The 26,915-nt window shown below is 40.7% G+C and overlaps 1 protein-coding gene across 2 annotated transcripts; it reads right to left on the bottom strand.

Annotated features, from left to right (window-relative positions):
- Window positions 1-1,523: 1,523 nt before the first annotated feature.
- Window positions 1,524-26,335, bottom strand: LOC307004310 (uncharacterized protein). 2 transcript variants are annotated; one of them, XM_079623434.1, is made up of 3 exons: window positions 26,271-26,335; window positions 25,390-25,624; window positions 1,524-4,172 (listed from the first exon to the last, which is right to left on the bottom strand). In XM_079623434.1, exons 2-3 carry the CDS (start codon window positions 25,559-25,561, stop codon window positions 2,824-2,826), a joined length of 1,521 nt encoding a protein of 506 aa, XP_079479560.1. In that variant the 5' UTR covers window positions 25,562-25,624; window positions 26,271-26,335; the 3' UTR covers window positions 1,524-2,823. The 2 variants fall into 2 exon arrangements, with proteins under 2 accessions (XP_079479560.1, XP_079479561.1); XM_079623435.1 differs by lacking the exons at window positions 25,390-25,624; window positions 26,271-26,335 and adding an exon at window positions 11,094-11,133 and having other exon boundaries at window positions 1,530-4,172.
- Window positions 26,336-26,915: the final 580 nt, after the last annotated feature.

The raw sequence follows: 26,915 nt of genomic DNA, 5'->3' as shown, positions 1-26,915 counted from the left end.
GCGTCGGACCTCGTTGAATGCAGCCCGAGCCCGAGCTATTTTGGCAGTGTGGTCAGGGAAGACTGAGACGGTCACGCCTCTGACTTTAATCTGTTGGAGCTCTCTAGCGCGGCGCAAAATGTCAACACAGTCACTGTAATAATGAAATCTGCACACAATGACTCGTGGACGATCACCAGGCTTGGGTTTGGATTGGAGGGTCCGGAGGGACCGGTCCAAAAGCGCCTCCTTCTCCAGATTGAACGCTTCCTTCAGTAAGGCGGCTACAGCAGTAGTGGTACAGGTGTCAGGACCCTCCGGTACTCCCACTATCCTAATGTTGTTACGCCGTGATCTGGACTCCCAAGTCTTCACATTTATTTTCCAGGTTGGCTACGTTAGCTGTGAGGCGCTCGATAGTAGTCTTCATCTCGGCGATGTCATCGGAGCACTCGGCGAGTGCGTGCTCCATCTCTCCGACCGTACCTTTTAGCTTGGACATGGTAGCATCGGTAGCAGCTTTATCATTCGCCAACTGTGACTTCACCCCTTGCAAGTCTAGCTTAATAGTAGGCAAAGCATCCCTGAGTGTATCCTGGAGTTCCTTTTTAAAAATATCAGCAATATCTTTCCTCACCGAGGCCAACAACTCGAGCTTGAGTGCAGCAATATCAAGGTTAGCATGTGTCGAGGCGACCTCGGCCTCTGAAGCAACAGATGACCCACTCGAGGATGTGGTCGCGGTTTTGAGGACCAGGCCGCAGTTGTGTCTGAATAGTTTTGCGAGTTTTAGAATTCTTTCCAGCCATCTTACGCAGCCCGGAGGATAGACTTTCTAGCTAAAAAAATAATGCGGAGTAAAACTATGCTAAATATGTGACAAAAAAGCGCAAAAGAATTACAATATTAACCGAAATCGGCAGGAACTTCCAAACTTACGTCCTACTCCATTAAAGCTCCGCAGTGCCCATCTTTATGCAAATTAATTTGTTGAACACGACGCGACTGTCCAATAGAAGTAGAGCACATGGGGATGGGGGTAAGTCTCTCGCGGGTCCTTTGTTCAAGACTGGCCGCTGGCTCAAAACCACGCCCATAGCAGTAAACTTGGAATGCCCATCAACGTACAAATGTGGGGAGGTGCCGCGACACCACGTTTTCTCTTTAACATCCGACGATCGCTCTGGGCCCCCGTAGTTCCAAACGCGCTCAGCGCATTTGCCATAGAGCTACACAAACAACAGCAAATGAACAAGACCGCGGCTGCACAAGCACAAAATTTAACATAACACATTAACGTATCTACTGTACCTAATATTTATCCAAAGGAATTGATATTGAATCAAGATCAGAATCAAATCACAAGAATTGAATTGAAATTGTGAAATTTGCGTCAAGCAATAATAAAAACAGTAGCATACAGTCAGTGTACCATGTAAACATTGTGTTATCACTAAACTTAATAAAATTCTGTTTAATCACCAACTGTTTTGACAATCACAATACACTTATAATTGTGATGCAAGTTTTTTTTTTTTTTTTTTACATCCCCCGTGTGTACCATGTGTGTATTAGCGCAATAAGACTCGAAAGATAACTTAGTCCTGTGACCAGGCGCTGTTAGACAGGCTTTTAGTGCCTGTGCGCTTCGGGTGTATGTGTTTAGAACAGCGCATCAGCACGTGAATGACATGTTTAACCGGCAAGGCTAGCACATGCAAATAATGAACTTTTGTGAATAGCCTATACCTCCTATACCTCTGCATTAACATTTGATGTAAATATTTTGCGTTGTACAGTTTTTGTTGAGACAGAGGCACCAGAACTGCAACTGATAGAATGCACGATACTACCGGTAAGTTATTTCTTCAAAAGCAGATCATGGAGACATTTTAATTATCCACCATCAAAAATTGTGATATTGCATTTTTCTTCTTGAAGAAACACTTGTTTCTTCTTCGCCTGTTTTGATCTAGAGGCTCTGTACTCTTTCAGAGGATGTGTAATAGCGCCCCCTACCATATAACAGTGAAAACACAGAATGCCAGAAAATTCCGTCAATGGCAGGGAAAGAGTTGATTTGAAGTAAATTCCCATGTACTCTACTAGTGGACAACATAAAAATTCACATACTCAGAATTAGGAAGATATATGTTTTTTTATAAATCAATATTTTCAAACAATGTAAGTTTAAATATAGGCCAAACTGACAGTATATATCAAGTATATTTAAGCGTAATTTTAGGTATATTTCTGAAAAGTACATAAAAAGTAAAGTATTCGTTCATATTTTTAGTAACAGTTCACTTATATTAACTTTTTTGTAAGGATACGCTTTAACAAAGAACACAAACAGGGTCTCAAATTTACATGACTTTTCATATGTGTGTAAGTGTGATGTCTTTCTCCAGAGTGAATGCGCAGATTATTTTTGAAATGGTTCCTTTTTCTAAACTTCACACGGAGGAAACCGACAATCTCTTTTCAGAATGAGTTTGCAAATGCCGTTTCAGGTCTGTGTGATATGTGAAATGCTTTTCACACTGAAGACACTTGTAAGGCTTCTCTCCAGTGTGAATTATCATGGGAGTCTGAAGGTTTCCTTTCTTTGCAAAACTCTTTCCACAGTGAGGGCACATGATAGGCTTCTCTCCGGTGTGAAGTTTTATAAAACTCTTATCTCTGGAGTGAATCTTCATGTGGTGTATCTTTATGTCCGAAACTCTTTCCACACTGACATATGAACGGCTTCTCTCCAGTGTGAATTGTCATGTGAGTCTTAAAACCATTTCGTGAGAAAATCTTCCCACATTATTTGCAGTTATAAGGACTCTCTCCACACAGTTATAGTCTCCTGTGAATTGTCATGTGAGCATCAAGGTTGTTTTTCTGTTTAAAACTTTTTCCACACTGAGGACATATGAATGGCTTCTCTCTAGTATGAACTCTCATATGGGTATTAAGTTCTTGTTTCTGTTTAAAACTTTTTCCACACTGAGGACATATGAACGGCTTCTCTCCAGTGTGAATTTTCATGTGGGTATTAAGGTTGTTTTTAAATCTAAAACTTTTTCCACACTGAGAACATGTGAACGGCTTCTCTCCCGTGTGAATTCTCATGTGGGCATTACATACTTTTTTGTGTGCAAAACACTTTCCACACTGAGGACATATGAATGGCTTCTCTCCAGTGTGAATTCTCATGTGGGTATTAAGTTCTTGTTTCTGTTTAAAACTCTTTCCACACTGAGAGCATATGAATGGTCTCTCTCCAGTGTGAACTGTCATGTGAGTCTTAAAACCATCTTTTCGTGAGAAAATCTTTCCACACTGTTTGCAGTTATAGGGACCCTCTCCAGTGTGAATTCTCATGTGGGTATCAAGCTTGTTTTTCTGTGTAAAACTTTTTCCACACTGAGGACATGTGAACGGCTTCTCTCCAGTGTGAATTATCATGTGGTTATTAAGATTCCCTTTTAGTGAGAAACTCTTCCCACACAGTTTGCAGGTATAAGGACTCTCTCCAGTGTGAATTCTCATGTGGGTATTAAGTTCTTGTTTCTGTTTAAAACTCTTTCCACACTGAGAGCATATGAACGGCTTCTCTCCAGTGTGGATTCTAATGTGGGTATTAAGGTTGTTTGTATTTCTAAAACTTTTTCCACACCGAGGACATATGAACGGCTTCTCTCTAGTGTGAACTCTCATGTGGGTATTACGTTCTTGTTTTTGTTTAAAACTTTTTCCACACTGAGGACATATGAACGGCTTCTCTCCCGTGTGGATTCTCATGTGGGTATTAAGGTTGTTTTTAAATCTAAAACTTTTTCCACACTGAGGACATGTGAACGGCTTCTCTCCCGTGTGAATTCTCATGTGGGCATTACATACTTTTTTGTGTGCAAAACACTTTCCACACTGAGGACATATGAATGGCTTCTCTCCAGTGTGAATTCTCATGTGGGTATTAAGTTCTTGTTTCTGTTTAAAACTTTTTCCACACTGAGAGCATATGAACGGTCTCTCTCCAGTGTGAACTCGAACTCTCTCGAGTTCAAGGTCTCTATTTTCTGTTTTATGAGTCTGTGAGTCACTAAAATATTTTTCTCCAATCGTGAAATCATGACATTTCTCATCCTGATTGTTCTCCATTTCATTTAGTTCTTGACTCTCCTCTTTCAGTGTCATCAGGTCTAGAGTGAAAAGAAAAAAAAACAAGTTAACACCAATTTAACTGCATAGAGAAAACATTTAGACATGCAGAACATCAAATACAACATGGAAAGAATGCTACATTTTTTTACTTAAGTAAATTATTACGTGAGTAGCAATACTTTTACTTGAGTACAAGTAGAAGTTCTTAAAAATAATATGACTCAAGTAAGAGAAAATAAGTAGTTGGCGTAAAAACTACTCAAGTAACTACGTTACAAAGTACTTTAGTATTATTTTTCTATTTTTACCCAAAATAGGGAGACGATAGGGATATGGAGCGCTAAACACTCATGTCATATCTGTTCCATTCATACTGGAAGCCCAGTGCATACTAATTCATACATCACGCAGAAAGTCCACAAGTGAAATTCATAGAAGTATTAGACTTACGAAGTTTCAGGAAATGCCTTATATGGATATAATAACATGCAAATAGAGATGTTTTGACTGATGAAACATGAAGACAAACACATGATACCGATAATATATCTGTGTTCTTTAAGCTATCTCAGCTATTTTCATAAGAATGATGTATGTCTTGAAAGGGACAGATCACCCAAAAAGGACAATTAGCCCATGATTTACTCAACCTCAAGTCATCCTAGGTGTATATGACATTCTTCTTTCAGATGAATACAATCGGAGTAATATTAAAAAATGTCCTGGGTCTTCCAAGCTTTATAATGGCAGTGAATGGCTGGAGAAAATTTCAAGCCCAAAAAAAGTGCATTTATCCATGATAAAAGTGCTCCACTTTTAGTGATCCACTAATAAAGGTCTTCTGAAGTGAAGCCATGCGTTTGCGTAAGAAAATACAGATATTTAAAACTTTATAAACTAACTGTAATCACTAGCTCCCGCCAGATGGCCGTACACATCGTTTTACGGTGGAAGACTAACCCCTGACCCGACGCACAACGTAATGACAAACGTGGAAGCTCAGAGGAAAACGCAAAACAAACCCATGGTTGCGAATTAGCAATTTTGAAGAGAAATGTCAGAGGATTTCTATATAATAGAAGAGGAGCTTCAGTTTGTTGCACAGCTCTTGCTGTGTATCGCTATGACAATCCTGCGGACTGAGGCACCTAGATTATGATGCCAGGCGTGGTCACTCTCCAGGCCTACATATACACAAACTCTTACATATACAGATATGCAATCACCCCGCCCACCCCCCATCCCTCGCCGCTTTGTACCCCCAGTCTGACAGGCGGGTCTGTGACCAGCGCCATGTGGCTGCAGGACCGGATGGCTGCTTGCCTGTGCTGGGTTTCATCCATCCATGTGACCTTTGACCCTCAAAATGCAGATATCGCACTCTGTCTTTGGATAACTTTTAACAACTAAAACACTATTGCAAAAGCAATGTGCTGTATCTACAAAGTAAATGTTCATCCAACTTTCTTACTACATGTTGATTGTTTTTAATTACTTTAATAGTCTTATTGATCTTTGCATGTTGTGAATGTTAAAATTGCTCAGTAGTAAGCCTTAAGATTAAGAGTTGTCTTATCGTAATGCTCCACAAAGAGTGTTTTGCTTGTTTTATTTCAAAAGTAGACCAGGGTTGCTTTAAAAACAGTAGTTAAACATTCAAAATAGTTAAAATCCTCAATCCAGGACAGCACCTCCAGGCTGCTTCCTCATCTCTTTTTCCACCCCATTGTGGAAACTGTCTGCGCTAATGAAGCTGTGCCCTGGTTCAAAGTACTTTAAGTTTATACCCTAATTTACCACAGTGACTAAAGTTGTAAGGAGGCACCAGTTCTTGTTCTGTGTAGTGCAATTGTCAACCCAGTAAATGGGTTGGGGCTCATTAAGTGCTGTGACAAAAGCACTTGCTGCCTTCCATCCAGCAATGCCTTCGTGCCATATTACTAAAATGATATTCTTCTTGGAAGATGGCTTTTTCCCCACACTAGCGAAGGTTTCATGGAAGGCAGAGATGCGTTTGGTAATGACTGCAGTGTACTTTCTGGAGGTCAACACTGCGGATTGAGAGGTCATCAAGCTCTTTCCTGTCTTCATTGAACCTGTTGTGATGCCTTCCTCTCTCTGCTCTCCTCTTGTGCTCCTCCCACTTTTGACATGGGTGACATTCCTGAATACTGGTTTCATTCTAATGCTCTGCTCTAAGGTTGACATCTTGCCTAAAGCTATTTTCACTCTCCTCTTCAGCCAGCTTAGTGAAGCTAATATTTCTCTCCTTCACGGCCTACATATACGTTTCATAGGAACTAGAGATGCACCGATTACAGTTTTCTAGGCCGATTCCGAATTTTCATTTAGTTTGACCTGCCGATACTGATTTTAGCCAATTCCGATTAAATTTTTTCTAACCACTTTACAGCACACACAAATATTTATTTTATTTACCTTTCACGCAAGTTTAAAATATTCTAATTGACCCCCCAGGGTGAGTTTTTTCAAGGCGAGTTATTTTAAAACGTTCCCTTTAATGTTTCCATGGAAACAAGTCACGCGATACACCGCCGCCACAATAACACTGTATGACATATGTCGCTTTTATGTAGTTTGTCGCTTTTATGTAGTTTTTCCTTTTTTAGTCAAAATATTCACAAACTTGCTTACCGTGTCATCAACTATCTGATATTCCGATTCTCAAATATGTGTAAGTGAGTGTCTTTGGTCATTTAAAAACCTTTATAAATAATCTTGATCTACGTGAGATGGGAGCCATGTTGTCCTGTCAGTCGGATTTACAGCACGTGAATTCATCAGTTTCTCCCGAAATACATGCAAGAATGTGGCTGGTGAACTGTAAGAAAAATAGAGTAAACTTTATAGTTACTTCCACTATGTTTGTCTGATATGAATAAATAACACACGTCAGCAAATTATATTTGAATAGATTGTTATTGCTGCTTCCACAGACATCAGTGTGTATTTTTCAAACTCCAAATGTATTGTTTTACTCGTTCTTATGTGTATTTAAATGTCTGAAACCTAAAATAAACATGAGGTTGAAAACACTGCATAGTTGTCATATATCTACGCCTCTGGCTCAGCGCCAGCCAACGCGCGAAAGCTGTTTGAAACTTTGAAACTGACGTCACTGAACATTCTAAATCCCATATGTGGGACCGTACTCTCAGGGGCACAGAAATAAAAATCCTATATATATATATAATGGGACCGAGTGCATTTGCCCGGCCTAAAAATTGGCATGTCAGACTGACCGGCCGGTCGCCGGTTATGGCCGATCACGTGAAACCAGCCGATCAATCGGTGCATCTCTAATAGGAACATTTGAGGGACTTTTATTCCTCGTAATCCTTGAACATCAACTGAATGCTGACATAACTCGGCAGGTACCATCTATGTGTACACGTCTGTAATGTCTGGAAATGGGATTAAATTATTCAATGTGTTCAAATATTGGAGCCATGCCACTTTTATTGATGGGAGTGTGCCTTCCTCTTTGTTCTGTTAGGAGATTGTATTTCCAATGATCAGTCTATCATTTTTTGGATGATAGCCCAAAGTTGTTAATGTTGTTTTACAGACTTCCTGTTGCTTGCCGAGGTCATCATACAGATACATTCACACACCGATGGCGGTAGGTATAGGTACCAACATAAGTAGCATCCCTCTCATCATCATCCTCGTCACTGTCATCAGCCCTCAACATCCTGCCTGCATCTTGTTTGTTCCATCGCATTACATTGCATTTTATCTGGATAGAACACACACATTTTACCAGCTAACACATACATTCTACCCTCCTTCTCTCTGCTTTCAGAGGCAGAAATCTCCAAACTCCTCCTTTCCAATCGCCCTACTAACTGTACGTTTGATCCTATTCCCACTAATCTACTTCAAGCCATTTCTTCCTCAGTTGTACCCGCACTCACGCACATCATAAACACCTCTCTTCACACTGGTACATTTCCCACAGCATTTAAGCAGGCTTGGGTAACCTTTAGAAACCCACTCTAAATCCAACATTTCTGGAAAATTACAGACCGCTATCCCTTCTTCCATTCGTCGCGAAAACCCTTGAATGAGTTATTTTCAACCAGATCTCTTCCTTTCTTACACAGAACAATCTCCTGGACAACAACCAGTCTGGTTTCAAAAGTGTACACTCAACTGAGACTTCCCTGCTCTCGTTAATTGAAACTCTGAGACTGGCAAAAGCAGCTTCAGAATCCTCAGTTCTCATCCTGCTGGATCTGTCTGCTGCCTTTGAAACAGTTAACAACCAGATCCTTCTGTCAATCCTTAAGACGAAGGGAATCTCAGGAACCGCACTACAATGGTTCAAGTCTTACCTTTCAGGTAGGTCGTAGGGTGTCGTGGAGGGGTAAGGTGTCTAAAGCCTTGTTTATACTCAACGCGTCCGTACGAGCGTGAGTCTCTGCTGACTGCACGCGCACCTCCCCAAACGGACTAGGCGTTTATACTTCACGCGCTCGCCGATGTGCTATTCTGTGAAACGACAGGGGGCGACTCTGAGTAATTCTCCTCTAAACCACCAGGAATCAGCAGTGAAGAAGTAGTTTGCGGGAATTTTATACTTTTTTTTATACAGAATATTGTACTTTCACTGCATGTAAACTAGTTAAACAACTGAAGCCTTATTGAAGAGTGTTTAAACCTTAATTTCACCAGCAGGGCTTACTTCTGCTATTGTAGGCTTATTTTGTAAATGTAGTTACTTTAGACAAGTGCAAACTGGGTGCTTAATGCAAATGTGTTCCTATTCACAAAATTTGAGGCTTTTATGGTCGCCCATCAATGCAAATGTCTCTATGTGTATAGAGACAAAAGAATGAGGTTAATCACTGTCTGTCACCATCAGTGTACTGCAGTGATTTTGTTTATTTGTGAAGACACTTATGAATTTTTTGTTTTTATTTCACAGCGAACTATAAATACAAATACGCACGACCGCCCACACCGCAATGACGTATTTTTTGCCGCGCGGACCTTCGCGCTTGTGCGGAATGCGTTGAGTATAAACAAGGATTAAGACCCAACATCTAGCTACTGGGGTGCCTCAGGGCTCAGTGCTTGGACAACTTCTCTTCTCCATCTACATGACATCACTAGGATCTGTGATTCAGAAACATGGCTTTTCCTATCACTGCTATGCTGATGACACACAACTCTACCTCTCATTCCAGCCTGATGATCCGACGGTAGCTGCTAGCATCTCAGCCTGCCTGACAGACATTTCTGGCTGGATGAAGGACCATCACCTTTAACTAAACCTTGCGAAGACAGAGTTGCTTGTGGTCCCGGCCAACCCAACACTACACCACAACTTCTCCATTCAGCTAGGTTCGTCATCCATAACTCCATCAAGGTCAGCTAGGAACCTAGGAGTTTTGTGATTGATGATCAATTGAACTTTACAGACCACATTGCTAGAACTGCCCTGTCCTGCAGATTTGCCGTATACAACATGAGGAGGATCAGGCCCTTCCTATCAGAGCATGCTACACAACTCCTTGTCCAAGCACTTGTTCTATCCAGACTGGACTATTGTAATGCTCTCCTGGCTGGTATTCCAGCTTGCACTGTCAAACCTCTGCAACGGATCCAAATTGCTGCAGCTAGAGTGGTCTTTAATAATAATAATATGTTTATTTTATATAGCGCCTTTCAGAAGACTTAACGAGCCGAAAAGAGCACACGTCACTCCTCTCCTCACTAAATTGCAATGGTAGCCAGTTGCCGCTCGCAACAAATTCAAGTCACTGACTTTTGCCTACAGAATAACCACTGGCTCTGCTCCCTTTTACCTAAACTCATTACTAAAGACTTGCGTGCCTTCCAGAAACTTGCGCTCTGCAAGTGAACGCCGTCTTGTGGTGCCATCTCAAAGAGGAACAAAATATATTTCTCTAACCTTTTCCTGGTCTGTTCCCTGCTGGTGGAATGATCTGCCCAACTCAACCAGAGCTGCTGAATCCGTGACTATTTTCAAGAAACAAAATCAAGAAAGACGCATCTTTTTCGGCAAGACTTGATCCATTAATACTAACACTTTATCTTCATAAAAAAGTTCAGTGTTATATTAAACTGGGTGGGGTCATGGCACTTGCATATTGTTGTCCTATTGTTAGTTTAACTGCTTCTAATTATTCTCATTTGTAAGTCGCTTTGGATAAAAGCATCTGCTAAATTAATAAATGTAAATGTAGAAGCTTATATCTGCCCAAACCTCAGTGTAACTGCCTGTCTGAAAATCTGCATCCAGTGAGGCAAACTTCTTCACTTTGTACTTCAGCTTTAGGAGTTTTTGAAGTAGTTTCCTCAAAGTCCTGCAATAAATCATGAATGTGAATTGTATTATAATTAGTAGCCTTTTCTAGTAAACTATTCAGTTTGAGTGCAATATTATAAAATGAACATACATAATTTCCAAGAATTAAAGGTCAAAGAGATCTTAAGTTAACGTATGAATGCTTCTCCTTTTAGCTTAACTTCAAGGCTATTCTCAAACTTGTACATTTCCGATTTATGCTATCTAGACCTTTAAATATATAATTAATAATTAAAATAGAGGATTCATATTTATACTTTGCTATCTGTGAAATCCTCAAAAAACTGATTGGCAAGATGAACTGACAGCTGAAAAGCTGGGGCCTCATTTATAACCGTTGCGTACGCACAAAACAGGCCCTGAAAGAGGCGTACGCTACTTCCGACGCATAAGTTGTGATTTATCAAAACAAACTTGAAGGGAAAATTTGCACACCTGCACGCAAACTCTGACCCATGTGTACAAATGTTTTGGAGACGGAGCAGTTTGCTGACACCGATGGTGAGCTGGAGTTAAATGTCTTTTTGGTCACTTTTAGACAGAAAACTTAAAAGAAAATTATACATATACAGAAAGACAATACACATATAATTTCACTCACCAAGCCTATCACTTGCAGCAAATATTCATCCCTTCTTAAAGGCCGTTTAGTAAAACTGACTGTGTAAGCATATATCTGACGGCAGATGAAGGAAAACCGTTGTAAACCATTATGAGTCCTAATCATTAAAGATGAACTGAACAAATCAAAGTTGATAACGTGTTGTTTATGACAATTAAAAGTAAACACTAAATTTTTTTATTAAAAATATCAATATAGCTTTTTATTTAAGCAACACAAAAATTGCGTTTGTTAGTATAAGATCGCTGGCAATTTCGATGACGTCACTGGCATAGTAGGACCTACGAAGGTATTGAAGGGTTGGTCAAAATCCCTTGTCTCTTCAGTCAGTTATATATATATATTTCATTCCATATCCTTTTGAATGCTTACATTACTTTTATAATAATCAATAATCAAGTATATGCATTATCACATAATCATTGCTATATTCTTTTGTGCTTGTGAAATTATATATTTTCTCTAGAGAGCAATGCCATTTCTCTGCCTTTCTTCCTGAGGAGCTATGTTTTGGTTAACTGATAATACGAAGCTCAAGCACTCTTCGGCCTTGGCAATGTTATTTGGTGGTGTTCTGTGTGTGTGTGTTTGACTTTCTACGTAGGCATTTGGGACACAACGCTCATCCTCATCGGCGCTCTCCTCTAACAGTTAGGTCAACTCTGACCTAAATCTAAGGATTGGCGACAGCTATCCTGACTAATGGCGATAGGCACCTTTTATCTGCTCACATGTGTTAAATTGTTTATGGTTTTATGTTCTCTCAGCCAATCAGATGTATGATGATGCTATGCTTGCCCTTGCAAAATGGTATAATTGGTGTATGATTTTGTGTAAGGTAGAGTTGGCTTGCGACCTCCTCGTGAGACTTTGACGCTCGCTCTACCGATGAAACTGCAAACTATTCTTCAGTAAATTTTTATCTTTTTGATTGAACCTCACGACTCCTGGTCTTCTTTTCATCATATCTGGTCTCGGGTCTTATAACTGTTACCCCCCTAACAGTTTGGTGGAGGATTGGCGGGAAACCATTCTGTGGTGACATCTCTGGCAAATCAGCAAACAAGGTAGAAAGATTTTATTAAGTATTAGGGCTGTCTGATTGGAAGAGATTTTGAAGGGGAACGGGAGAGCTTCACTCCGACGAGGCGAGTGAAGATTATTTATACTACGAGAGTATAAAGGGTTGCTGTTTTGTTTAAAACAGCAAAAGTGAAACGCACTCTGTGGGGGCCCAGTGGGGCAATACTGGTGTGGTACACCACCCCAGCAGAGGGCGTCCCTGGATTAGGTCCAGTGGCACCGCAAAACCTGATCAATCTCTTCCATCTCAGATAGGGGATCCCCGAAGTTAGTGATTCAGGCAGATAGGGAACAAGATGTTAGTTAAATCAATAAAATAAAATTAAAATAGTAAAATATAGGGTTGTTTGCCAGGGATGCATCAGGAACGGTCCCAAACATATAAATATATATATAGTCTGACCCAAATTGGCATAGACCAGTTTTATGTGACTTGGGAAGCGAAACATAATTTGCAGTTTCATTGTGTAGAAGTCTCACTATTGTTGCTAAACGTATTTTTCCGCCAAATTTATTGTTGTGGCTGCTAAATCTTTTTCTGTGGTGGTTTTTCATCTGTGACCAATAAGAATGACTGATAAAGAAAAAAGTCCTGACCAAATGGAAGAGAGCGAACGCTGTAAACAGCTCTGCTCTGACGAGCTCAAATCAAAAAAATACGCACAGCTCATTAAGAAAATGGTCAGTCAGGGGTTTGATTCTGATTGGAAAATCACACAGCAGTTAGACTGGCTGCAAAAAAAAAAAAAAAAAAGCTGATAAAGTCAAATTTTTATCCGTGTTTGCCCTATTCATGGATTTGTAAGATGGGTGGTATACCAATAACTCCTGAAAAAAAAAAAAAAAAAAAAAATCCCTAACATGATTAATGGGTGGTCCAGCTTGATTGCTCAACGTGATAGGATGACAAAAATGATCGGACGAGAGATAGGATCTGATCTGTGCAGTTTGAGTGAAGGTCTAAAGGCAGTGTGTGATCAGGCTGAGAGAGCTGCGAAATGTGAGACGGTCTCTCGTGCTCCCTCCGCCCCCACCATCTCTTCTCAGACTGTTCAGGCGGCAGCTTTAGCCGGTCAGACTGAGAACCAGTATGATGGACCCTATACTGAGGTGCGCGGACTGTTGAATGTGGCTGTTGTAACCAATCGATCTTGAAATCACTTCTGAAACTTTGTATATAGAAGGTCTAAATGGCAAACAGGTGTATCACAAATCTGTTTCTGTCCCTCTAACCATTTCTAACTCTGAAAATGTATATTAGACTGAATTTTGGGTAGGAGAAAACACTGTAGGGACAATTATTGGTGTTTACATTTTGAAAAACCTTGAAGCTGATGTTTTGCTTTCTAAAAATAAGCTAGTGCTTGGCTGCAATGAAACAATTCGCTTATCTCAGACTGGCCCCCACCATGAGGAGAGATGTGCAGTGGCTGATTCTGTGAGTATCGCTGAAGTTTATAATTTCTAAATTCCCAAATGTATGGGCAAAAGACAAATATGATTGAGGTCTGGCACAGATTCAGCCTCTGAGCATTCCAGGTCCCTTGCATGAAGCCAAAAGACAATACCCTTTGAGAAATGAAGCACGAGAGGGAGCTGAAACTATTCAGACTGTTTTGAAGGCCCTCCAAAACGGGGGAGTCAAAGTGAACTTGAAGAAAGCACAGCTAGCATTACCTGAAGTGACTTATCTGGGACAGATTGTGGGGGTGCGTGGCCGACGCATCCCCCCCGAACGAGTTAAAGCTATTATTGAACTTCCAAAGCCAAACACTGTCACTGGTTTAAGGCAAGTGATGGGTCTTTTGAATTACTGCCGCCAGTATGTTTCTGAATAGACTAAACTCTCTAAACCACTCACAGAGGCACTGAAAGGAGGAAGACCTGGATCGGATTTGATCGACTGGACTGAGGAGATGGAGGAGGCTTTCGTGAGTATCAAAGAAACTCTTGCTTCCTCCCCAGCATTACGACATGCCGATGCCAGCAGGCCTTTCCACCTATGGACATGGGTGGGGACCCGGTCTTACTCCGCTGCTCTGGGTCAAAAGGTTATTTTCAAAAGGAACTCGTATGGGATGGTAGGATATTATTCTGCTCCTATTTCTGTTTCAATGGCAGGGCAACATCCGTGCCTGTTGATATGTGACTGTGCAGAGTGGGCAGTGACATTGTGACACATCAAAAGGTGATACTGCACACCAGACACCAGATTTTGAAACTGTTAACAAATACCCGTTTAGGCTCCATCTCTAATCAACGACGAGCCAAATGGGAGACCACTCTCTTGAGTAAAAATGTGGACATACAAATTGACATTGAAAACTGCTATCAATCCTGCCTCCTTGCTTCCAGAAGAAGGAACTGCACACAACTGTGCCCGACTGATCGAGGCGGACAGCCAAAGCCCTCTTCAATCTGAACCCCTGTCTAATGCTATGAACTTGTTCGTGGACGGCTCCAGCTTTCATGAGCAGGGAACACGCTTCGGCCCCGTATGGAGGCGCAGGGGATTTCTGACTACTGCAGGACTTCCTATCTCACATCAACAGCAGGTACAAGAACTTATGAATGCCTGTGATCTTCCCGCAGAAGGAGCAGTCATCAAAGTCACCGGGCACACTACTGACAGCTCCCCGGAAGCCAAAGGGAACCACGCTGCAGACGCTGCTGCCAGAGAGGCTGCAAAACTGACTGAATCATGTGTGAGTGTGATGACTCTTTCCCTTCAGGAGAATGAAACTTCCAGAGACATTTTTGAACTTTATGCAGAGGATGACACTGAAGAGATAGAACAGTGGACAAAGTTAGGAGCACAGAAAAATTCTGAAGGACTTTGGAAATTTAATGGACGCTTTGTTTGCCCTGTTTCTGCTCGAACTGAACTTATGTCCTTGTATCATGGGTTGGCACATGCAGGGCCTGAGAAATTACATGCAATGATTTCAAAAACCTGGTGGTGGTCAAAGCTGAGGGCTTCTTGCTATGATTTCTGTAAGAGATGTTTAGTATGCCTTAAGGTTAATTCTTCCTCAAAGCTGAAAATTCCCTTAGGACATGCCCCTCGACCTCAGGGTCCGTGGACACACCTCCAAATTGATTTCATAGGTCCATTGCCCCCTAGTGGAGGGTTCACATACATTCTAATGATTGTTGATCTTTTCTCCAGATGGGTGGAGGCATTTCCACTGAGAAACTGCACCGCAGACGCAACCGCAAAAGTAATGTTGAATGAAATTTTCCCAAGATGGGGCTTACCCTTACAAATTGATTCAGATCAGGGTACACATTTCACGGGAAAGGTAATGAAAAATGTCATGAAACTGATGGGAGTGAAGCAACACTTCCACATCCCGTTTAGGCCTCAGTCTAGCGGCTCCATTGAACGTACAAACAGAACACTCAAAACGTCATTGAGAAAGAGATTGTTGGAGTGGGGGAAAGGGTGGCACGCAGCTGTTCCAATGATTCTTTTAAGTATGAGAGCCAGCCCTAACAAAACTACTCAGATCAGTCCTTTTGAAATAATGACAGGTCGTTACATGCGACTGCCTTGGGATGCTCCCCTGCAACATGAGGGACCGTCCGGGCCATTGAAAGATGTTTTACAAAATTATCTGAAGGCTTTGGATAACTGTTTACGCGATACACGAGTTAGTGTCAGTGTCCGACAAGCAGAGAGAGATAATGTTGAGCAAAAAGACATGCCGGCCTTGCCTGAAATAGGTGACAGTGTAATGTTGCAAGGAGAGATTGTTTCTCCTCTAGGTCCAAAATTTGATGGACCTTTCCAGGTGCTCTTGACAACTAATACATCTGTTTTACTTGACAGAGGGGTTCTAGGTACTGTCTGGAGACATTGGTCACAGGTGAAACCACTCGATAAAGGTTCCAACCAAATCACCACATCATAATAACAAACTATCTCTAAAAGATCTGTCATTTATATGTGTGATAGTGTAAAAATTCTGTAACAATGTTTTACCATTACAGATGGCGGAATCCGACGATAAGCTGCTAATTCTTTAGGAAAGGGAGGCGGGCCATCATTCGATTGGTACTCCCTCTCTCGTTTGTGGCTTTGATTATAATAGCCTTATCATTCCTGATGTGGATTCAGATTTCAATTTGGACCGGTAGACTTCATGCGTTCTCCACTCACTGGGATTGTGAGGAGATTTATAACCGTCCATCATGGGTTCAATACCCATGCCTAAATTCAACTGAGGGTCTAAATTTAATTCCAACCATGTATCAGAACGTTAATGATCGCTGCTATCGCTTGGACGGAAATGAGACAGTGACCTTTTGGCTTGGTCACTCCCCAAATTATCCCTGTAATACCCTCAATATGCAAAAAGGTTGGTGGGATAGAAGTGGAGGCGTGGGTTGGCTCTTCTTTGTTTTTGTGTATGTATGTGTGTTCGTTTCTTCTTCTCATATATTTGCAGGTCTGCTTGCAGTAAGCTGAATCCTGCCGAGGAGGAAAGCAGACTGATCAAGCTGACAAACCGCCTGAGCGATAAACTGAGAAATAACAACATTGATGCCCTGTTGTGAGTGGAAGGTGGGAGAGCCTCGGAATGGGGACTGGAATTTTTAGTTTCCAGCATGTCCGTAAAGAGGCGAAGAGACTTTTGTGACCCGCCAGGGAAGCATTTGTCACCACTCCACCTTCCGTAGTGACCTCACTTGTTAGACCAGACGTGGCGGTATTGGGCCCCACATAGGTCTAAAACAGGGGACTGAAGGGTTGGTCAAAATCCCTTGTCTCTTCAGTCAGTTATATATATATATTTCATTCCATATCCTTTTGAATGCTTACATTACTTTTATAATAATCAATAATCAAGTATATGCATTATCACATAATCATTGCTATATTCTTTTGTGCTTGTGAAATTATATATTTTCTCTAGAGAGCAATGCCATTTCTCTGCCTTTCTTCCTGAGGAGCTATGTTTTGGTTAACTGATAATACGAAGCTCAAGCACTCTTCGGCCTTGGCAATGTTATTTGGTGGTGTTCTGTGTGTGTGTGTTTGACTTTCTACGTAGGCATTTGGGACACAACGCTCATCCTCATCGGCGCTCTCCTCTAACAGTTAGGTCAACTCTGACCTAAATCTAAGGATTGGCGACAGCTATCCTGACTAATGGCGATAGGCACCTTTTATCTGCTCACATGTGTTAAATTGTTTATGGTTTTATGTTCTCTCAGCCAATCAGATGTATGATGATGCTATGCTTGCCCTTGCAAAATGGTATAATTGGTGTATGATTTTGTGTAAGGTAGAGTTGGCTTGCGACCTCCTCGTGAGACTTTGACGCTCGCTCTACCGATGAAACTGCAAACTATTCTTCAGTAAATTTTTATCTTTTTGATTGAACCTCACGACTCCTGGTCTTCTTTTCATCATATCTGGTCTCGGGTCTTATAACTGTTACCCCCCTAACAGTTTGGTGGAGGATTGGCGGGAAACCATTCTGTGGTGACATCTCTGGCAAATCAGCAAACAAGGTAGAAAGATTTTATTAAGTATTAGGGCTGTCTGATTGGAAGAGATTTTGAAGGGGAACGGGAGAGCTTCACTCCGACGAGGCGAGTGAAGATTATTTATACTACGAGAGTATAAAGGGTTGCTGTTTTGTTTAAAACAGCAAAAGTGAAACGCACTCTGTGGGGGCCCAGTGGGGCAATACTGGTGTGGTACACCACCCCAGCAGAGGGCGTCCCTGGATTAGGTCCAGTGGCACCGCAAAACCTGATCAATCTCTTCCATCTCAGATAGGGGATCCCCGAAGTTAGTGATTCAGGCAGATAGGGAACAAGATGTTAGTTAAATCAATAAAATAAAATTAAAATAGTAAAATATAGGGTTGTTTGCCAGGGATGCATCAGGAACGGTCCCAAACATATAAATATATATATAGTCTGACCCAAATTGGCATAGACCAGTTTTATGTGACTTGGGAAGCGAAACATAATTTGCAGTTTCATTGTGTAGAAGTCTCACTATTGTTGCTAAACGTATTTTTCCGCCAAATTTATTGTTGTGGCTGCTAAATCTTTTTCTGTGGTGGTTTTTCATCTGTGACCAATAAGAATGACTGATAAAGAAAAAAGTCCTGACCAAATGGAAGAGAGCGAACGCTGTAAACAGCTCTGCTCTGACGAGCTCAAATCAAAAAAATACGCACAGCTCATTAAGAAAATGGTCAGTCAGGGGTTTGATTCTGATTGGAAAATCACACAGCAGTTAGACTGGCTGCAAAAAAAAAAAAAAAAAAGCTGATAAAGTCAAATTTTTATCCGTGTTTGCCCTATTCATGGATTTGTAAGATGGGTGGTATACCAATAACTCCTGAAAAAAAAAAAAAAAAAAAAAATCCCTAACATGATTAATGGGTGGTCCAGCTTGATTGCTCAACGTGATAGGATGACAAAAATGATCGGACGAGAGATAGGATCTGATCTGTGCAGTTTGAGTGAAGGTCTAAAGGCAGTGTGTGATCAGGCTGAGAGAGCTGCGAAATGTGAGACGGTCTCTCGTGCTCCCTCCGCCCCCACCATCTCTTCTCAGACTGTTCAGGCGGCAGCTTTAGCCGGTCAGACTGAGAACCAGTATGATGGACCCTATACTGAGGTGCGCGGACTGTTGAATGTGGCTGTTGTAACCAATCGATCTTGAAATCACTTCTGAAACTTTGTATATAGAAGGTCTAAATGGCAAACAGGTGTATCACAAATCTGTTTCTGTCCCTCTAACCATTTCTAACTCTGAAAATGTATATTAGACTGAATTTTGGGTAGGAGAAAACACTGTAGGGACAATTATTGGTGTTTACATTTTGAAAAACCTTGAAGCTGATGTTTTGCTTTCTAAAAATAAGCTAGTGCTTGGCTGCAATGAAACAATTCGCTTATCTCAGACTGGCCCCCACCATGAGGAGAGATGTGCAGTGGCTGATTCTGTGAGTATCGCTGAAGTTTATAATTTCTAAATTCCCAAATGTATGGGCAAAAGACAAATATGATTGAGGTCTGGCACAGATTCAGCCTCTGAGCATTCCAGGTCCCTTGCATGAAGCCAAAAGACAATACCCTTTGAGAAATGAAGCACGAGAGGGAGCTGAAACTATTCAGACTGTTTTGAAGGCCCTCCAAAACGGGGGAGTCAAAGTGAACTTGAAGAAAGCACAGCTAGCATTACCTGAAGTGACTTATCTGGGACAGATTGTGGGGGTGCGTGGCCGACGCATCCCCCCCGAACGAGTTAAAGCTATTATTGAACTTCCAAAGCCAAACACTGTCACTGGTTTAAGGCAAGTGATGGGTCTTTTGAATTACTGCCGCCAGTATGTTTCTGAATAGACTAAACTCTCTAAACCACTCACAGAGGCACTGAAAGGAGGAAGACCTGGATCGGATTTGATCGACTGGACTGAGGAGATGGAGGAGGCTTTCGTGAGTATCAAAGAAACTCTTGCTTCCTCCCCAGCATTACGACATGCCGATGCCAGCAGGCCTTTCCACCTATGGACATGGGTGGGGACCCGGTCTTACTCCGCTGCTCTGGGTCAAAAGGTTATTTTCAAAAGGAACTCGTATGGGATGGTAGGATATTATTCTGCTCCTATTTCTGTTTCAATGGCAGGGCAACATCCGTGCCTGTTGATATGTGACTGTGCAGAGTGGGCAGTGACATTGTGACACATCAAAAGGTGATACTGCACACCAGACACCAGATTTTGAAACTGTTAACAAATACCCGTTTAGGCTCCATCTCTAATCAACGACGAGCCAAATGGGAGACCACTCTCTTGAGTAAAAATGTGGACATACAAATTGACATTGAAAACTGCTATCAATCCTGCCTCCTTGCTTCCAGAAGAAGGAACTGCACACAACTGTGCCCGACTGATCGAGGCGGACAGCCAAAGCCCTCTTCAATCTGAACCCCTGTCTAATGCTATGAACTTGTTCGTGGACGGCTCCAGCTTTCATGAGCAGGGAACACGCTTCGGCCCCGTATGGAGGCGCAGGGGATTTCTGACTACTGCAGGACTTCCTATCTCACATCAACAGCAGGTACAAGAACTTATGAATGCCTGTGATCTTCCCGCAGAAGGAGCAGTCATCAAAGTCACCGGGCACACTACTGACAGCTCCCCGGAAGCCAAAGGGAACCACGCTGCAGACGCTGCTGCCAGAGAGGCTGCAAAACTGACTGAATCATGTGTGAGTGTGATGACTCTTTCCCTTCAGGAGAATGAAACTTCCAGAGACATTTTTGAACTTTATGCAGAGGATGACACTGAAGAGATAGAACAGTGGACAAAGTTAGGAGCACAGAAAAATTCTGAAGGACTTTGGAAATTTAATGGACGCTTTGTTTGCCCTGTTTCTGCTCGAACTGAACTTATGTCCTTGTATCATGGGTTGGCACATGCAGGGCCTGAGAAATTACATGCAATGATTTCAAAAACCTGGTGGTGGTCAAAGCTGAGGGCTTCTTGCTATGATTTCTGTAAGAGATGTTTAGTATGCCTTAAGGTTAATTCTTCCTCAAAGCTGAAAATTCCCTTAGGACATGCCCCTCGACCTCAGGGTCCGTGGACACACCTCCAAATTGATTTCATAGGTCCATTGCCCCCTAGTGGAGGGTTCACATACATTCTAATGATTGTTGATCTTTTCTCCAGATGGGTGGAGGCATTTCCACTGAGAAACTGCACCGCAGACGCAACCGCAAAAGTAATGTTGAATGAAATTTTCCCAAGATGGGGCTTACCCTTACAAATTGATTCAGATCAGGGTACACATTTCACGGGAAAGGTAATGAAAAATGTCATGAAACTGATGGGAGTGAAGCAACACTTCCACATCCCGTTTAGGCCTCAGTCTAGCGGCTCCATTGAACGTACAAACAGAACACTCAAAACGTCATTGAGAAAGAGATTGTTGGAGTGGGGGAAAGGGTGGCACGCAGCTGTTCCAATGATTCTTTTAAGTATGAGAGCCAGCCCTAACAAAACTACTCAGATCAGTCCTTTTGAAATAATGACAGGTCGTTACATGCGACTGCCTTGGGATGCTCCCCTGCAACATGAGGGACCGTCCGGGCCATTGAAAGATGTTTTACAAAATTATCTGAAGGCTTTGGATAACTGTTTACGCGATACACGAGTTAGTGTCAGTGTCCGACAAGCAGAGAGAGATAATGTTGAGCAAAAAGACATGCCGGCCTTGCCTGAAATAGGTGACAGTGTAATGTTGCAAGGAGAGATTGTTTCTCCTCTAGGTCCAAAATTTGATGGACCTTTCCAGGTGCTCTTGACAACTAATACATCTGTTTTACTTGACAGAGGGGTTCTAGGTACTGTCTGGAGACATTGGTCACAGGTGAAACCACTCGATAAAGGTTCCAACCAAATCACCACATCATAATAACAAACTATCTCTAAAAGATCTGTCATTTATATGTGTGATAGTGTAAAAATTCTGTAACAATGTTTTACCATTACAGATGGCGGAATCCGACGATAAGCTGCTAATTCTTTAGGAAAGGGAGGCGGGCCATCATTCGATTGGTACTCCCTCTCTCGTTTGTGGCTTTGATTATAATAGCCTTATCATTCCTGATGTGGATTCAGATTTCAATTTGGACCGGTAGACTTCATGCGTTCTCCACTCACTGGGATTGTGAGGAGATTTATAACCGTCCATCATGGGTTCAATACCCATGCCTAAATTCAACTGAGGGTCTAAATTTAATTCCAACCATGTATCAGAACGTTAATGATCGCTGCTATCGCTTGGACGGAAATGAGACAGTGACCTTTTGGCTTGGTCACTCCCCAAATTATCCCTGTAATACCCTCAATATGCAAAAAGGTTGGTGGGATAGAAGTGGAGGCGTGGGTTGGCTCTTCTTTGTTTTTGTGTATGTATGTGTGTTCGTTTCTTCTTCTCATATATTTGCAGGTCTGCTTGCAGTAAGCTGAATCCTGCCGAGGAGGAAAGCAGACTGATCAAGCTGACAAACCGCCTGAGCGATAAACTGAGAAATAACAACATTGATGCCCTGTTGTGAGTGGAAGGTGGGAGAGCCTCGGAATGGGGACTGGAATTTTTAGTTTCCAGCATGTCCGTAAAGAGGCGAAGAGACTTTTGTGACCCGCCAGGGAAGCATTTGTCACCACTCCACCTTCCGTAGTGACCTCACTTGTTAGACCAGACGTGGCGGTATTGGGCCCCACATAGGTCTAAAACAGGGGACTGAAGGGTTGGTCAAAATCCCTTGTCTCTTCAGTCAGTTATATATATATATTTCATTCCATATCCTTTTGAATGCTTACATTACTTTTATAATAATCAATAATCAAGTATATGCATTATCACATAATCATTGCTATATTCTTTTGTGCTTGTGAAATTATATATTTTCTCTAGAGAGCAATGCCATTTCTCTGCCTTTCTTCCTGAGGAGCTATGTTTTGGTTAACTGATAATACGAAGCTCAAGCACTCTTCGGCCTTGGCAATGTTATTTGGTGGTGTTCTGTGTGTGTGTGTTTGACTTTCTACGTAGGCATTTGGGACACAACGCTCATCCTCATCGGCGCTCTCCTCTAACAGTTAGGTCAACTCTGACCTAAATCTAAGGATTGGCGACAGCTATCCTGACTAATGGCGATAGGCACCTTTTATCTGCTCACATGTGTTAAATTGTTTATGGTTTTATGTTCTCTCAGCCAATCAGATGTATGATGATGCTATGCTTGCCCTTGCAAAATGGTATAATTGGTGTATGATTTTGTGTAAGGTAGAGTTGGCTTGCGACCTCCTCGTGAGACTTTGACGCTCGCTCTACCGATGAAACTGCAAACTATTCTTCAGTAAATTTTTATCTTTTTGATTGAACCTCACGACTCCTGGTCTTCTTTTCATCATATCTGGTCTCGGGTCTTATAACTGTTACCCCCCTAACAGTATATAGGCAACAGCTGCAGGTCCTACATACACACGAAAGTGAGTCATTTTAATGGCATGGGTTACGCATTTGAGCCTGTAAGGGACAGCCCAGTAGTATCTGACCACCACATGGAGGACGATCAGTTTCAGGCTCCACATGCACCGTTCATTTCGGATGCTGTGCGGTGAGAGAGACGTGTTGGAGGTGGCTATGCTATCTCTAAGGGATGTCCGAGCTGAGACGCTGGAGCGCCCCATAAGTAGCAGGTATGTAACAGTGTAATTTACGAATTGGCGACTGGGCTAGCCTAACTTGTTATATCCTTTTCTCAGACTGTTTAGGTTAACAGTGTACCGGCAGTTCACTCTTTGGGGCGAGGGGGCATTTGGGAAGGAGGAATAGGATTCCGATCCCATCCTGTGCAGTGAACTACATCAGGGATCTTTTCCCCTCAGCCGAATATAAAGGATTCGAGTATGCGTTGAACTTGTAGCTAAATAAAACATTTGATGTCAGACGCGTCATGTACATGTAAATATCACCATTTTATTGGATATCAAATAATTGAAAGGTAACTTTACTAAGCATATAGAAAAAAACATTTGAACTGATATTGCCTAAAGGAATATAGTTATGCAGTAGGACTATTATAGATGAACATAAATATTATATGTAGGAATAAGAGTTAGTATATGAAAATGTATCGTAACCCCAGCTGCCTTTGCCCTATACAATTCATTACTACAGCCAGGGGGCAATACAATATGAATCCCAACCCCCATTCTGCCATTTTAATAATTGTACCAATGAGAATAAATAAAATACATCTGTTATCACCTTTACTCAAATTCCAGTTCAGTTCATCTTTAATACAGTGCGCATGTTCACAATAATAAAAGAATGATTTAAACTGTTTTACTTCTGATATAAACATTTAGGCTAGATTAAATATGACACTCTCATTAATGGAGTAAAACACTTAAATTACTGAGAAGTTACAAAAAAGTGTATATTCAATAAATATAAATATTTGTAGTGGATGCGATGCGAACACTTTTCCTGTGGCATGCTGTGTTTTAATGTTTTAACTGCTATCTAAAACTTTTTTGGTCACGTTCGTAACGCATGTTTATTTCCCACATCTAAAATCTAAAACGCGTGTGTAGACTGATATTTGTATAATGTCTGGATATAAAAACAATATATTAGTATTAAAGGCATTTTCTGAGAATTTATATTTCAAGTTTCGATTGCAAATGTCACGTCCATAACGCTGGAATTAGCCATTAACTCTTTCCCTGCCAGCCTTAAAAAAAAAAAGAAGAAAAAGAAAAGTTGCAAGCCACCGCCAATGTTTTTGATCATTTTCACAAAAATATCATGGCCCCCAGAATATTTTGTTGCATCAATATCTGGGTCATTCCCCTGCCTTTTGTGATGTATTACATCTCTCTATCATCATGTTTACACAAGAAGTTATCTTAAAAATAGAAAGATAGATGATTTTCTATTTTTGATGATGTCCAAAAGGCAAAGAATACCAAGAATGACCCACATTGTGGGAAGCGGGTAGGAGTGAAACACAAACAATCAATGGTCAGAAACTAAGCATTAGCGGGATTTAGAAAACGGTCCCATGCAGGACTATAACCCACAGCCTGACCCAGCAGAACAGATCTCAGATATGCCATCTGCTATGCAGAACAGTTATTTACATTTTTTATATTGTTAGCTTTCATGTCCATCACACAAAAAGGTGACAAACATAAAAGGAGAAAGTGTTTTTCAGTAGGCTATTAATTCCTTTTAAAAGTTAGCATTTCAATGAGTAAATATTTAATCAGTATGCCTGAAAAGAAAGTAATGTTTACAAATCCTGATTTTATAAAGTGATTTTGAGGATGACAATTATAGACAACAAATGTAAAGTTGATCACTCACATTTCACGGTTTGCTTTTTGCTAAATAAATGTATTTATTAGATAGTGTTGCATAATTTAATGATATAAATGAATGATTTTCATTGGTTTTAATTCAGAAGTATATTGGGTTTAATTTTTCTTTTATTTTGGATATTTTGGATTATTTTGGATATTATTTTTCCGAATTTAATTGGTGACGTCATGCATTTTGTCACAAGTTGCGTGTAGTAAATACAGATAATGAGATGCATGATGCAGAATGACTGAAGAAAGACTTCGAGAATGAAACCAACCTGTTTGTTCCTCAGTATCTTCTTGTTTCACACTGAATGTTTCTTCCATCTTCATTTCCTCACTCTCGTCTTTAATAAACGCCATTTTTGTTTGTTCCACAGTATCTTCTTGTTTTACACTGAATACTTCTTGAATCCTCATTTCTTCACTCTCCTCTTTAATAAACGCCATCTTATAATAGTGTGTCACATGGATCTGTTACTTCACCAGGAGTTTTTCTCTGTGTTAGGCAATCTGTCATGAATAAAATGAGAATGTTTAGCCAAACAGAAAGAAAAATAAATCCACACTAAAACTGTGCGTCTCAATCAGCTCTAGTTCAGTAGTTTAGCGCACTGGTAAGAGTCTGTCAGAGTCAATGAATTTAAATGCTTGGATTAGCCAAAAAACCCTCAAAACTAGCACTTTAATTTACAAAAAAACAAAACACAGATTATACAGATAATTAAAATTTACTTGGGCATTTATGATTTACGATTGTATGTGTTGATTTGTAGATAACACTTTCATGAAAACAGACAGTTGATTTGTAGAAGTTATTTCATACGTTTGTGTTTTTGTTGTTGTTCTTATTGCATTTTCACTATTGTACTGTCTGCTGTGATTCGAGCGCTTACAAACTGTGAATCATTTTGAGAAGCGTTTGATTCAACTGAATCTGATTTGTTTAGAAAACCTCAGTGTATCTATCATTACTTGCCAGTGACCAAACAGGGTTTTTACGATGACCTGCTTCACAATATGGAGCACAATGAGACGCACTTTATCAATTACTCGTGTGTGGATGGATACAAACTGTTCATTATTTAATTTCAAAGGTCTCTATAAAAATGTACAAATTGGTTGTATTTATACACTTCAAATGATTCTAAACACAAACCTTTCTTCAGCCGAATCACAGATGCAGGACCGTGGGGCAGTCTTATGACATCATGTTGCCACACCAAAATAAAAGTCCCGTTCACAAGATACAAATAATAGATATTCACATACAGAAAACATATTCAAACGATAATCACAGATCCCTAAAGCTATCAATACCACTGATTTATTTCAAAAGCTTCTGGATTATATCTAAATGTAAGAAAGTGTGAGGTGATCGCAAAAAATACAAATGCATTTGTGACATTCTCAGTCATGAATATTCATATTACAAATGATTGGAACGAACGTTTTAATATTTAACTTATTTTATTTCAAAAATATTAAAACTAATATAAAAAATTAATTGCAGAGAGATCTACTTCTTTAATTTATGAACTAAAACTGAATACTTATATCTATTTTATTCCATCTCAGTTTCTCCACAGAATATAAGGGCAATCACTAAATTTCAACTTTTTTTTTTTGTTAAATGTATTTTATTAAAGGGCCATGACTGTAAAGGATTACACTGATGGTGGGTTTAAAACAATTGCTTTTGACTGTCTGGGTGGAAAACTTTAATTCAATTGGTTAAAATTATTTCTTCTAAATGGCAATGAAATCTGGTTTATATTTCATTATCTTTAATAAAATTGGCGGT

Source organism: Phoxinus phoxinus (assembly GCF_949152265.1).
Source record: "Phoxinus phoxinus genome assembly, chromosome: 9".
Lineage (NCBI taxonomy): Eukaryota > Metazoa > Chordata > Actinopteri > Cypriniformes > Leuciscidae > Phoxinus > Phoxinus phoxinus.
Note: the sequence above shows the minus strand (reverse complement) of the source record. Positions and strands in the feature narration are given on the sequence as shown.